We start from the raw sequence: 14,993 nt of genomic DNA, 5'->3' as shown, positions 1-14,993 counted from the left end.
AACAACATACCTATTGATGCATTCCTGGCAAAAAATGTCATTGGTGCTTTCTACCATTCACTCGCCGTCCAATTGGAGCCAAGGGAGTCCCTCATTCCTCTAAGATTTGTAATGGCAAATCCTTGATCACTTGAGGATCAAAACAAAACATGCAATCAATAAAACAAAAGACTAATATGCCATGATGCAACAATACCTGCAAGTAATAATGGCTACAAATCGATCCCTATTTCGTGCAAATGATTCTTTTCACACATCAATATGTTTGCCACTATCATGGTGGGAGCAAAAACGATTTCAGGTGAACCTGGCTAGAGAAAAGGTGAATTTAAAATAGAGCACATCATAGATATGGTGATGAAACAACATACCTATTGATGCATTCCTGGCCAAAAATGTCATTGGTGCTTTCTACCATTCGCTCGCCGTTCAATTGGAGCCAAGGGAGCCCCTCATTCCTCTAAGATTTGTAATGGCAAATCCTTGATCACTTGAGGATCAAAACAAAACATGCAATCAATAAAACAAAAGACTAATATGCCATGATGCAACAATACCTGCAAATAATAATGGCTACAAATCGATCCCTATTTCGTGCAAATGGTTCTTTTCGCACATCAATATGTCTGCCACTATCACGGTGGGAGCAAAAACAATTTCAGGTGAACCTGGCTGGAGAAAAGGTGAATTTAAAATAGAGCACATCATAGATATGGTGATGAAACAACATACCTATTGATGCATTCCTGGCCAAAAATGTCATTGGTGCTTTCTACCATTCGCTCGCCATCCAATTGGAGCCAAGGGAGTCCCTCATTCCTCTAAGATTTGTAATGGCAAATTGGAGGAGTTCGTTGTTGAACGAAAATGTTTGGTAGGGCTTTTTTTTATCATTTAGTGTGAAATACCCATTCTCTCATGTGGGAATCATTACATGTGTTCGTTAATAGGGGTTAATGTTGTGGGAACCGTGATTTCCTTGGGAACGCATTCTTTGGGAGCATCAATTTTTCACTCCCAAAGAATGTGTTCTTTGAGTGTTGTTCTCATGTAAGAACATATTGTTTTTTTTTTTGTTTTTCTTATACCAAATACATTTATGCACCATGAGAACACCAAGAACGCACAAAAGGTTCTTATGGAACGTTGCCAAATAAGGCCTTTATGGCTTGCACGCTTTTCTGGAGAGACATCTCTTTGTAAGGATACCTTCATTTGGGTGACTAAGAGCATTCTATAAATACATTGTTGATCAACCCAGTGGTACAAAACAAACCATCACACAAACACTTTCCTTTGACCATCATTTGTCAATGTATCTGAGTATCTTTTATTAGTGATTCGTGGATGTCTAGTAAGTGAGTGCATGTTTACCAAAAGCCTACAGGTTGTTTCATCTTAAAAGTTGATTTACAATCACCCAATTGCACTGTAAGAGGCAAATGCAAATTTAAGAGGAGCGACCAAGTGACATGGCATAGCCTATTTCATACTATAATTTCTTAGTTTGTTGTCAACTATCAGTACCGATTCTACAACATTGCTGCACTCCGAGTTCAGAAAGCGCTAAATTATAAGTTCCATTCTCTAGAGATAAGTGTTTCTTTGCAACATGGGCATCATTATCTACTGCTCTAAGGATTGGTCCTTCACAACCGGTCCTTTATATGGCTGCCTTATTGATAGACATTGCTGCATCTATATTAATTTTAACCTCTCCCGCTACTGATCTAATCCATGAGTCCATAGTTATAGTAGTAGAAGTTGTAGGAGTGGGTAAGGAAAAGGAAGTGGCTAATAAATAAGAACTCAACATGTGTGTTTGCTCTAGAAATAACACCCATAGGATTGAATGAGAGACCTTCAAATATTAGTTCATTTCTAGCTTGCCACATCTACTGAAGATAAAAACTATTTAAAAATAAACCACTGCCTTCCTCATGAATAGACCTAACATATTGCCACCAAAAGCAAAAGTTTGACATGTTCTAGAACATAAATTGATTGGTTTAGAAATGTAGTTGTAAACTAAACCAAATAACTTTACTTCAAAGTAGGTTAAGAATAGATGTGTTAAGGATCCTTGTTGTGTTGATGCATTGAATTCCAATTGAGATATGCTCCATAACCTTGCTCCATAACCTTACTCAAAAAGAGTTGAGAAAAAACCTGAAAGCAAAATTTCATAGTGGTCTGTGGTGGAAGTTGATTGACTTAAAGAGATAAGTGGAGATTATGGATAGGGCGCACCACATAGTATGTGTTTAGTTTTGTGGGCGTTTATGGATAGGGCATTTATTTGTATTTTTTCACTTTAAACGTTTATTTATACTTTTTCATTTTAAACGTTTATTTATACTTTTTCACTTTAAATGTCTTTTATTTTAAACATTTCCAGCTTTTTGTTGTTTAGTTGAACTTCACTATAAACATTTTTACTCTCTACCTTAGATTAATACCCATTAAAGTGTGTCACATCAGCATTTGGTTTCAAGAAACATTGGGGCATTGGGGCAAATATGAATTTGACATTTCTCCAAATGCCCCATGCACACAAGTTTCAGTTTTCTACCATTTATTTGATAAATGGTGAAACCAAACAGTTGTTTTATTTTGCTTCATTTTCAATAAAACACCAATGCCTATGTGGCATTGATGTAGTGGTATTTTTTCAATAAATGCCAACGGAACCAAACATCCCATAATCTAATATTATTTGCACAAGTTGTTTAATATGTCATATAATATGTGTTAATTGAGCAACACTCATGAGATTTCTAGCTGAATATTTTATTGGTTGAATTCAAGTTCAAAAAGCTAATCAAACTAAGTGAATCGATACTACATTTTTTTGCAACTAGTTCAAGGGGCCAGTTTAGGGCTCCTCCACCTCGTGAACCAGTCAGACCCTCAACACACCCATTGTGGGGGCATATTGGAAGGGTCTCGACATGATACATATCGGCCGATATGGGCTGATGTGTATCAATACTTTGAACCTTGAGGAAAACCTATACAAGTTTTGTAAGGGTTTCCCTGCCTTTCCTGCTTTTTCCTTCAAAGCAAACACAACTTAAATGTTTCTAAAAGCCACTCTACCAAACAAAAGAGTAAAAAAGCATACAAAGACTCCTATGATGTCAGCACTTGTCTTCAGCGGCAGCCTTCCACTAATCCAATGCCTAAAGGAGAATCAAACCTCATTTGACAGCGATTGCTGGTTTGTTTTGTTGGACATCAAGACTGAGTTCTCTTCTTTTACCTCTGTTTTGTGGTGTTATTTAACTGTTAACCGTAAAAAAAAAAAAACTTGTTGCACACTTTCTAGCGCGTCAAGCTTGTCCAAAGGGCACCTAGTTTAGTTCTGAGCCCGCTTCCTCGTTTGGCTAGTTGTAAGCAGTTGAGAGGTCCTTTGTTTTGTAACACCCCTTTAATCAATGCATACGGCCCTGTTTGTAACACCCCTTTGATCAATGCATACTACCCAAAAATAAATAATTCAAAAAAGCATGTCTAAATTGAATTCAAATAAACATTCACCAGAACAATTAAGATAAAGATACAACTGAAGCTCCACAGAAACAACAAGAACTTCCAAAAAATGATAGAAATGCTCCTCATAATTTCCGATTGCATAATCATAAATATATTTAGACCCTGTTTGGTTCATGGGAATAGGGGTTTGGAATCATAATTGGAATGGGCTATTCTGATTCCAACTGTTTGGTTGGGTGGAATCGGAATCTCATTCTAATTCCTGTTGGATTGGCATTCCCCTATTTGAGGGAATGGCCATTCCCTACCCCTCCCTTGGAAATGAAATTTCATTCTTACTGATTTTAATTCTTATTTTCATTCCTGTCTGAACCAAACAGACTATGGGAATGGATCATTCCAATTCTAATTCCAGAGAATTTCGATTCCGATTCCGATTTTGGTTCCAACTACGAACCAAACGGATACTTAGGTTTTTATGTTCGACATAATTTACCTTAGATTTTGACTAGAACATGGAAATTCTATTCGGTATCAAATAGGAAAAACTAAAATTTTGCATATACAAAAGCCTAAAGCAAATTGGAATGAGAATTAAGAGAAGGCAACAATTAATTTACCAATTAAGATGATAGTGAACAAATTAAAATAAAAGGGAGCTTAAGCAGGATTAAAAATTATAAGAAACCACTAAGTAGATCAAGAAGATGGATTGTTGAAGAACATGTCTGCATAAGAGTCAACGCCTACAATGTAGAGAGCGTGGCAACAGTTCTGGTAGTCAGGGAAGCCCCCTCCTTTGCCAGGGAGATCGTCCTTCATGCTCGTCCTTTTTCCAAGTTTCTAGGGTTTTAATTATCTGTGCACAAACGAAAGTGACAGATCCACGAAGAACAAGGAGTTTAAGTTAAAAAAGACAAAAAAAATAAAAAGATTGCATGAGAAGAATACCTTTAGAAAATAGAAGAAAGTGGCTAAATGACAAGTTTGCCAACCACTTTTACTCACCGTCAACCGTCGTCGATGAACCTATAACTGGGTGTGCCACTACCTAATAGATAGGTTTCAATGAGAGGAGATGAAGGTATAACCCATGTGTGGGGGTATTTTAGGTATTACAAGAAAATATTAGGGACTAGTTTGTCTTATTTTTTGAAGTACTAAAAAAAGCCAAATTTAAGTCAATTTTTTAAAGTACATTAAAAAAAGTACTTCACTTTTTTACTAAATACAAAAAACCACCTAATAACCACTTAAAAGAAGTACTTGTTAAAATAATTACTTATAATTGTTTTTAAACAAAGGCTACATATTACAAAAAAAATCATACAATATACTACTTTGCCAAATAAGAGGGATTTGGCACCTAGAAAAAGAAAAACAAAAAATAAGAGGCGTTTGGCACCTAGAAAAAGAAAAAGGGGTTTTACTGTAAAAAATTTTAACTTGCATTCAAGATTACCTAAGAGAGACTTTTGTAGACGATTGACGATCTTAATTCATTTCAACAAGCATGCTCACCGGCTAATCTGACTTCGCATGGCATCTGCAACATCATGACGCACACGTGACTTCTGATGGTTGAATCGTAACGGACTCCATTTCTCTCACCTCACGTTCCGACGATCGGTATGACGGTGTGGGCCCCTGCCATCCCCTTGGCTCACGGCTCACCCCACAACGGAAGGACGTGCTTTGGTTTTGCTCCGTCAAGCGACACGTAGCACCACTCTCTCCAGAACCTTCGCGTGATACTGAAGCAGCTTTGCAACATGTCTGAATACAAAATTTCCTCTCTTGAACAGCATTACATGTGCATCACACACCATAAATCTGGAGCATCATATAAGTCAAGTGGGTCATTTTGATTAAACTGGGTCCTACCCATAATATTCCAGATCTATGGTGTACCAAGCATCTGTAAACTATACAGGAAGTAGTGAAGCACACTTCACTTCACGACAGGGAGTCAAATCCGGCGGGATATTCCGTTACTTTTGTCTCCGACGGTGATTTCTCATTTTCTCTTATTATTACTAAGTTTCAGTCCTTACAAATTCCATTTCAGTCGATAGAAAACAAATTCCATCTCTTCTCGCCACCCACTCTGCTTCCCAACCATTCACTCTAATGGCCACTGCTACTCTGATCCCTACAGAAACCGATAAGCTCTCCAAGCTGCGTTCTGATGTTGCAGGCCTCAATCAGATCAGGTGCTCTGTTTCATTCCTTTCTCATTTCTTGAATCAGACTCCGTGTTTTCATGCTTCTTTTCATTGTAGATTCATGAACTGAGTAGCTTAAGTTTCCGATCCTTTGTTTCTGATTAGATGTTGTGTATGTTGGACTTCGAGATCCTGGATCTGAGATTGGTTTCCTTTCCTTGGTTGCAGCGAGAATGAGAAATCTGGATTCATTAATCTCGTGGCCCGTTATCTCAGGTAGAGCTAAAGGTTTATTCCAGGCTTTGTTTTAGACTTTTAGGTTTTTAAATTCGTTAGTAAATAGTTGGTCTTTTCTACTTAAGTTTTCTGAATTCAGATACATTGTTTATAAATTTCTCGTTTTTGTTGGCCTTATTTGTTTCTTGAATCCTTCTGTTACTTTTCTCATTTTGGATTGGATTCTGCATTTGAAGTGGCGAAGCACAGCAAATTGAATGGAGTAAAATTCAGACTCCCACTGACGAGGTGGTCGTTCCATACGAGACCTTAGCTCCTCCTCCTGAAGGTATGTTGTAATTTTTTATGGATGCAATTTTATTTTAGTTAAATAGATGTATCAGAACTCGCATTGAATTCCATTCCATTGATTCAGTGCAGTGATTTTATGAGAATGTTCTGATGTTATGGATCAATGCAGATCTCTCGGAAACTAAGAAGCTGCTAGACAAACTCGTCGTGTTGAAGCTCAATGGAGGTTTGGGCACTACTATGGGCTGTACTGGTCCCAAGTAATCAATCATCTGCTAGTCTTCATTTTTCACAATGGCAATTGAAATGGTTAATATGGAAATTACAAATGTACTAATATTTCCAAGGGCTGTTTTCTTCTTTAGTGGAGAGATCGCAGTTCGCGCCTCTCCAAGGGCTGCTTGTATGTGCTAATATTTCCAAATTAATAAAAATTTCACTTATTTATCAAAAACAAATATGGAAATTATAAGTGATCTCTTGTTCTATTATAAGTTTCTTTCTTTTTGAAGGAGATTTTGAGATGATAGCAACACTACTGATCTGATACAGAGAGGTTTGTGTAGATCATGAACGACAATTATTTTTTGTTCATCAGTCATGAATGAGACTCGTTAAAGCAGAACAGAAAATAAATCACTTTATGGGGGCTCATGGATGGGAGACTTGAAGAGGAAATATCTGATTAGGTGTAAGGTCCTTCATAGTGAGCCTTTTTCAGAAGGGAGAAATGGTTGCCTTTATGAAATCTATTTTGGCAGCATGTATATAGATTTGAATTGTGTTGCTTATTATTGCTTGTATGTTACATCAACTTGAACAGAGGAGTTATTGCATTATTTTGCGTTCTGTAAGGCTTATATAAGATTTAACGTTTCAATCATCTAATAATCGCGATGGTGAATACCAAAGAAAAAAAAATAGTTGAGATGGTCGAAGTGATCATCTGGAACCTTTCTCAATGAAGACATAGGTATGTGAACCTAATGAGTGAGGTAGTCTGCCTTCAGAGCAGTAGACCATGCATATACAGTCCCATCACTCTCCTCTTGTACTTTCTACCAAGTTTAACTGTTGACCGGATATCGAAAACACACAATTATCTTATTTCTTAATGTCTGCTTTTTTTATTTTTTTTCCTTGCCATTGACTTGATAAGTTATATGTAACTTTGACACCTTGTTTTTAATGCAGGTCTGTAATTGAAGTTCGCAGTGGATTGACTTTTCTTGACTTGATTGTTATCCAAATTGAGGTCAATTTGTCATAGTTTATTTATTTCTTTGACTTTTTGCTTAGGTTCTTCGTATTTGCATTGCCTTTTCATATGTCCTGACGATTTATCTTACACTAAAATACTAAATATATGTATTACAATTCTTTACAGTTTCTCAACTCCAAGTATGGATGCAATGTTCCTTTGGTTCTAATGAATTCATTCAACACACATGATGATACCCTAAAGGTTTGTGATATCATCTTTTCTTATTTCAGATTTTCCTCTGTTTTGTTATTCAAATCCTCATCAAATAAACTTGTCTGGTGTAGATTGTGGAGAAATACTCAAAGTCAAACATTGAGATTCATACTTTTAATCAGGTTTGGAAGTCTAATATTTGTGTAATTGCTTAAATGCCTATTTCTGGTTTTTTATGGAAATGGTTACTTATACCTTTTAAATGGCTAACAATTGGTCTGGTTTCTCTAGAGCCAATATCCTCGGTTGGTTATTGAAGATTTTGTGCCACTGCCATGCAAGGGACAGACTGGAAAGGATGGATGGTATGCCACTCTTAGTGCCCTTGCATCCTTTCAACTGCTATGGATTTAGTACAAATTCCTCCCTCCCTGATTTAGAATTTTTTTTTTCTATTTCTCCTTGTTTTGAGAGTCCATATTACATTCACTTTGGTCATTATATTGGAAGCTTAAGTAGTTGAATTCACCGCTATGGTTCTTATGATCTTATATATTGGTACTAATTGAATAATGCTACATGCAATTTTTATGTTATAACTTTATCTCATGCAATTGTATAACATTTTGAAGGTATCCTCCTGGCCATGGTGATGTTTTTCCATCCTTGTCGAACAGTGGGAAACTTGATGCCTTCCTGTCTCAGGTAAACACATTTGTATGTTTGTCATTTTTTGATGTGCAAATTTACTTTTGATATGGTCTAATTATGTTGCCATCTTCTTTCTTGAATCTCCGATATGTTATAGTGGAAAGACTTAATACGTTGATTCTTTACTCAATATAGGGTGTTTTTGCTTTTTCTTCCTGTCAATATAGGGTATTTTTTCTTTTCTCTGGTATTGTTGACCTCTTTATTTAGTTGTCACCTGAATCACTGACCTTGATATATTATAAAATTAGTTTTATTTTATTTTTCTTTATAATATATATGTTTGATTTCATTCTTAATTCTTGCTATCCAGGGTAAGGAGTACGTTTTTGTTGCCAACTCAGATAACTTGGGCGCTATTGTAGACTTGAGTATCCTTTTATGACCAATATGGATCAATTATTTCTACTTTATCCTTTTCATTTTTTTAAAGCTTTCCAATGTTCCATCATTGACCTATTAATTGCACTATATGCTACACTATCAAGAACCAGTCTTTTTGGATGCATATCCCTTTACTGATTTTTATAGAAATCTTAAATCACTTGGTCCAGAACAAGAATGAGTACTGTATGGAGGTATGTAATGGTGTTTTTTTTCTTTTTTAATTTAATGTGACTATCCAGCTTCAAATTATGTTATTAAACTTTCATGCTTATGTAGGTGACGCCTAAAACCTTGGCAGATGTAAAAGGTGGTACCCTGATTTCATATGAAGAAAGAGTTCAGGTATATGGTAGTACTTAAAAGTTACTACTACTCATCTTTCATCGACAACCCCTCATTTATGCTCCTCTAGAAGCATAGGAGAACAGATTTTATAAGAAAATGCCTGAAGAAGTTATAGTTTTATACTTGATCCTATATGGTTTAAGCTTGAGGGAAGTTCTGTTTTATGCTGCTTTGGGATATGTTACTCATTAAAAAATGAAACATGAAATTAGCTTATGTTTCCATAATTGCTCATGGCTGGTATCATTATTGCATATCTGATATTATTTCTTTTTTTTCATGCAATTATGCTTAAGTTTCTTTTGGGTTTTACTCTCTGATTTTTTTTTAACTCTTTTGGTGAAACCTCTCTAGCTCCTATTGAACTGATGTAAAATCTTTTTCCTTGAATGGCTTTGTTTTTATTATACCGTCAAAACAATTTGCATCATTCTAGAACCTCAACAGAATATACAGCTTATAAATTTATCTTTGGTTTCTTGTTAAAACCATATGTACCTAGGTTCTTGAAATAATTATGGGTCAAATTATTTATCATTCATACATGATAAAATAAGTAATAATGTGAAGTACTTGAAATACTCCTGTCAAAATAAATTTTACCCTTGGAAGAATGCTTTATTTTGATATTCTCTTAGTCTAATTTTGTGTTTGCCTTTAGTACTCTTAATTAGTTGTGCTGCATATATTTGACATGAGCCTTAAATGATGTTTACCTTTCTTTTGTGGTATGCAGCTCCTGGAAATTGCCCAGGTTCCTGATGAACATGTAAGCTACAATTTAGTTCACTTTTCTTTGCTCTACCTTTAACATAGTGTGGGCAGAAAATAGTACTTTCTGGCAGATCTTTTACATTTTCCATTTTCTTCGAGGACATAATGCCTGGCTACTTTATAATATTATGCTTTTCTTGTCTTCCATTCAGGTAAATGAGTTCAAATCCATTGAAAAGTTCAAGATCTTCAATACAAACAATTTGTAAGTGAGCCAGGTCTCTTGTTGAAGTAGGTAAATTCATGTAAGCAAATATGTAGGAGCACATGCATATAATATCAAGTAGTAGTGCCTATGGCAACTATTAGTGTGATAATAGTTCAAACTAGTTCATATATGCGATGATATACTGATGTCTATTCTAAACAGGTGGGTGAATTTGAAGGCTATTAAAAGGCTTGTGGAATCTGATGCACTAAAAATGGAGATTATTCCTAACCCTAAGGCAAGTCTTGTTTTCTTTTCCAATTGATTAAAGCTTTTACTAATATGTAATTTTAACTGGCAAATTACTGATGTTTCCAGGAAGTGGATGGGGTCAAAGTTCTTCAGCTCGAAACAGCAGCTGGTGCAGCAATTCGGGTACTCTGTCAATACATCATTGTTCTACCTATACAATTCCCAGTACTTCTTTGTATGTTATTGATTTTTCTTTTGATTACCTTCTGTCGACCAGTTCTTTGATCATGCCATTGGTATTAATGTTCCACGATCTCGGTTCCTCCCAGTGAAGGCAACATCTGATTTGCTTCTTGTTCAGGTTACACAGATCTTTGTTACGATGAATATTGAGGCTGTGAATATTATGCCATCTAAAACTTGTATGCATTTCTACAGTCTGATCTTTACACGTTGGTTGATGGCTTTGTCATCCGAAACAATGCTAGAAGCAATCCTGCGAATCCCTCTGTTGAACTGGCCGCCGAGTTTAAAAAGGTAACATATTTAATGACTAGCTTCTATTAGTTGCATTTTAGTTTTCAATTAGAGTACTGATTTTTATTTTATTATACAATTCAGGTTGCAAACTTCCTTAGTCGCTTTAAGTCCATCCCTAGCATCATTGAACTTGATAGCTTGAAGGTGACTGGTGATGTATGGTTTGGATCTGGCATTATACTCAAGGTATTGGATGCAACCCTCTTGCTTAATTGGTATGTCTTTTTGTGGTGTGGTTGTTACAAGTTACACTAGGATCTACCATGTACCAATGAATTGTAAAATCTTGTCCTGACATTCTGTTATTACATATGATCATACACTATATCATTGATTTATTATAGGTGTTTTTTGAAGGTAAAACAAAATTTATTAAAAGAAAAAGAAGAATACAAAGGAAGATGACAAGATATCATCTGAAAGGAGAAAATGGAAAAATAAACACCCCATCCTTGAGCAAAAACCTAATTCCATACTCTCAAAATCGCCTATAAAACCAGAACACCTCTGCATGGTAATTCTAGTTGTTTTGGATTCTGGAAAGGCATGGATATGATAGGTTCCTAAGAAATGCGTGAAAGGGAACATTTATCAAAAAAAAGGGTGAAAGGGAACTGTTTAGAAGTTGCCTCGTGGGGCATTGCTTAAAGGGGGGTCTTCATGCTAGGGTGGTTGAGATCTGGTAACTGGGGATCTTTGGGATTGGTGGTGAGCTGTTTCGTGTTTGTAAATGAGCAAGGGGGTGGGTTTTTTGTTGCTATTTTTCTATTTAGGATCCAAGTATTTTCAGTTCTTATCTAGATAGTTCGGTGGTAACTGGTTACAAGCAGGGCAAGTCCCAACTTACAAGGAATTCCACATTGACCATAGAAGGTGAACGCAAAGGCTATTAGATGAGGCAAGGGGTATGGGAGGTCCATGGAAGCTAGCCTTATGCTTAATGATGTGCTTTACCTTTCGAAACGATGAATCCATGTTTTGAGATGGATCTCCAGGGATCAAAGTACAATAGCTGGCAGGTTAGAAACTTTTTCATCATGCCCGTCTTCAAGGAGAAGATAAATTGGGCTGAAAGAAAAATGATTCCTATTTAAACTAATTTAATCCTTTAGTCTTGCTCATCATCATCATAATCATCATGAATCCTGTTTCACAATTCTGTTCTGTTTATTGCCATATCCAAACAATAAAGTATTAAAAAAAATTCTGAAGATAACCAAACTCTAAAGCACATCACACAAATGGTTTATTATTATTTCAAACGTCTAGACATCATACCATTAGGTGCCGCATAAGACAACTGAAGTGAAAAGACCCCTATGCACACAACCCAATGTAAAAGCTGTTTGAAGTTAAATATGCTCAACCAAATATGTTTTTTTTTTTTAAATTAAAGTCAAATCGCATGTGCTGCTTATGTGGGATCGAAATGGGGATGCAAGACCACAGTTGAGCGTTTCACTTGCGAACATGAAGACATTCTCATGTCAGCCTTAAAAATAGTCTAAAAGAAGAAAAAAAATCCAGCTTTAATACAATGCTGGGTACGACTCCATCAGTAGGGTTCTCGGGCATCCTTCCTAGAATGTCAATGGATGCCTGTCTTGCTCTGTCTTTTGGAAGGAAATGGGAAGCAAACATGATTTTGTATGTCACTTTTTCCTTTGGTAAAGATTTCCTTGCTCTTTGTTCTGAGTTGATAAAAGATTTGAAATAAAAATGGACATTCATGTCTTGAAATTGAAGCAATCGAAAATTCTGATATAACAACTTTAAATTCATATGGTTTCTTTATTTTCATTTGGGTGCTCTGACCCAACCTTCAATTGGTAGCTATGACAAATATGTTATTGATCACTATCAACTGTCCCATATAGATCTAACACTAAGGAGCCTAAAACCACCATTAATTCGTCCACCTATATAGCAGGGTCCTGGTTTGATGAGACGAAGCACTTAAGCTAATTGGCACTCTTCAATTGAATGGAGAGTAACTAAGTGATAAATTGTTCATTGAATGCATATGTTCACTGCTACTTGTTCTGAACTTTGAAATCTTTTTCTTTTTCATTTACCAACTAATGGCGTTTTCTTGAAGGGAAACGTCACTATTGCTGCAAAACCTGGTGTGAAACTGGAAATCCCCGATGGCGTTGTACTCGAAAACAAGGTAGAAACTGGAAATCCTGGATTATTTCCTTTCTTCTCTCTTTCTCTCTCTCTCTTTGCATAACTGCAGTTTTTATTGCAACATTCAGGTGATTAATGGCCCCGAGGACATCTAAGGATCGTTTCATGATATTTTGCTAGTATACCCATGTTGAGCAGTTGAAATCCATATGCTAGTTGTGTGGTTCTATCTTCAATAGACTAGTTGTAGGATTTTTGACGAAATGTTATGGTAACCAATAAAGATTTTGTTGTAATATTCGTGATAATTTGTGAGTTATTACACCGAAAACTTCCCGAGGTTTTGTTGTAATATCGGTGTGGCTTGCATATTTTCATACATTTGGGAGCATGGAGGCGTTTACGTGGACCCTAAGGGTCTGTTTGATTGCTGAGAAAATTGGACTGAGAAAGGATGGGATGAGAAATGTTAGGATGAGAAGGGGAAAATTTATTTTCAGTTAGTTAATGTGTTTGTTTGCTGAGAAAATTTTTGTGAGAAAATCTACTTTCTAGTGTTTGTTTTGCAAGAAAATTTATAGGAGAAAAATCATGCTAAACTATAAAAATGCATGTAATTTACTTTTATGACAACTTGCACCCCTCAAAGATGACAAGTTGCTTGCTCTCAAATGTTTCAACAGAATTTACATGTGCATAACCAAATCTCTACATTCAACCATCAGCAATTCCTTGTAGGTTATTTTTTCCTTTCTCTTTTCCATAAATCATTATTTGCAGTTCTTAATGAAGATATGTGTTATTTGAGAGAGTATCCAGTGCAAGAAGAATCAATTACCTCCGTGGAATAAGGGGACAAGATGAGAAAATGGGAGAATATATTTGTTGTTATAGTGATTTTATATGTTCCATAGCCCGTTTGTTGAACAAAGTTATTTACCTTGGGATCCAAAATTCTATTTTGATTTGCTCCCACTGTCATGTTTTTTTAAATGAATTAATTTTCTATTATCTTCATTCTTTCTTTTCTATGCTAAAAGTTTCAATTTTCTAATTGACTTTGCAACCATTGAGGCCATTCAAAGCATAGATTCATACATGAGCAAGTTCAATATGATGAGATGATGAAGCTGCCTCAGAAAAATTCATCATTTCCATGAGGATTACTGAGACTACATTTGTGCGATTGTACTTTTTAAAATGTGATCAGAAAGTGCCAATGTAGGAAATAAATCTATCCACAATTTTTAATAATAAATAAGTTTGCAATCTGGAAGTGAGGATAACTGAGACCACATTTGTGCAATTATACTTTTTAAAATGTGATAAAAAAGTGCCAATGTAGGAAGCAAGCCTATCCACAATTCTTAGTAGTAAATAAATCCATGTTCAATTTGACATTGTTATTTCTCTTAGGCTTCTCTGCCTAAAAACAACAGTCTCCAGAAAACGTGGAAAGTGGCAATTGAAAAGAGTTAGTTTCTTCCTCTTGTAAGGAGTTTCTCATATTAGTTTATGGGCCTCTCCAAATTATTTTTGGTGATTCTCACAATGCAATCTGAGTTCAAAAAAGAAATGTTCATTTTTCTTATATGAGAAAGAAGATATGTTTCAATTTTTCACTCCACTGAAGTAGATAAGCATCAATATCTTTGGCTTGGGTCCAAAGGAGTTTTGCTTTGTTGAACAGGGAGATATTTGCATAAGTTGGAACCACCGTAGGAAACAGATAAAATACTGTAATAGTCTTATAGAGATGAACTCCCCACTAGGATGTTAATGGATATTTAAGCTCAATGTTGACAAGAATTTGTTTGTATTGGTGATGAGCTTGTTAATCTTATTATTTCCCACATTTAGAGATGTAAATGAATCCACAACAAAAGCTTCCAGGAATACTCTGCTCTTTGTTATGTCTCCTGTTTCAACTTTCAATTCAAGGATAACTCTTAAGTTCCATTATATGAGTAAAGAAATTTAATCATCCAGAGTAGAAGACTAGCTAGTAAATACACTGAGAATATGAAACAATCAAAGTGTAGATTGAGATCACACTACCCCATGTTATTGCTAATGCATCTTTAGAGAGTATTGTAAAAGC

At 35.6% G+C, this 14,993-nt stretch overlaps 1 protein-coding gene and 1 long non-coding RNA gene across 4 annotated transcripts; one reads left to right on the top strand and one right to left on the bottom strand.

Moving 5' to 3' along the window:
* Positions 1-17: 17 nt before the first annotated feature.
* LOC148855471 (uncharacterized) lies at positions 18-844 on the bottom strand. Of its 2 annotated transcripts, XR_016113181.1 has the most exons (4): positions 733-844; positions 372-490; positions 197-271; positions 18-99 (listed from the first exon to the last, which is right to left on the bottom strand). It is a non-coding gene; the product is annotated as an uncharacterized LOC148855471 (long non-coding RNA). The 2 variants fall into 2 exon arrangements; XR_016113180.1 differs by lacking the exon at positions 733-844 and having other exon boundaries at positions 372-724.
* Positions 845-5,329: 4,485 nt separating this feature from the next.
* On the top strand, positions 5,330-13,244 carry LOC148855470 (UTP--glucose-1-phosphate uridylyltransferase). Of its 2 annotated transcripts, none has more exons than XM_088983062.1 (21): positions 5,330-5,708; positions 5,889-5,936; positions 6,134-6,225; positions 6,358-6,448; positions 7,383-7,443; positions 7,576-7,653; positions 7,737-7,787; positions 7,897-7,970; positions 8,238-8,310; positions 8,630-8,687; positions 8,848-8,894; positions 8,980-9,045; positions 9,785-9,817; positions 9,975-10,027; positions 10,193-10,268; positions 10,349-10,405; positions 10,500-10,583; positions 10,661-10,759; positions 10,844-10,948; positions 12,861-12,932; positions 13,021-13,244. In XM_088983062.1, the coding sequence occupies exons 1-21, from the start codon at positions 5,626-5,628 to the stop codon at positions 13,045-13,047; spliced, it is 1,428 nt and encodes a 475-aa protein (XP_088839188.1). In that variant the 5' UTR covers positions 5,330-5,625; the 3' UTR covers positions 13,048-13,244. The 2 variants fall into 2 exon arrangements, with proteins under 2 accessions (XP_088839188.1, XP_088839189.1); XM_088983063.1 differs by having other exon boundaries at positions 5,454-5,708; positions 10,193-10,272; positions 10,353-10,405.
* Positions 13,245-14,993: the final 1,749 nt, after the last annotated feature.

Source organism: Nelumbo lutea, chromosome 4 (genome assembly GCF_056320005.1).
Source record: "Nelumbo lutea isolate HS-2025 chromosome 4, American lotus-T2T, whole genome shotgun sequence".
NCBI lineage: Eukaryota > Viridiplantae > Streptophyta > Magnoliopsida > Proteales > Nelumbonaceae > Nelumbo > Nelumbo lutea.
Note: the sequence above shows the minus strand (reverse complement) of the source record. Positions and strands in the feature narration are given on the sequence as shown.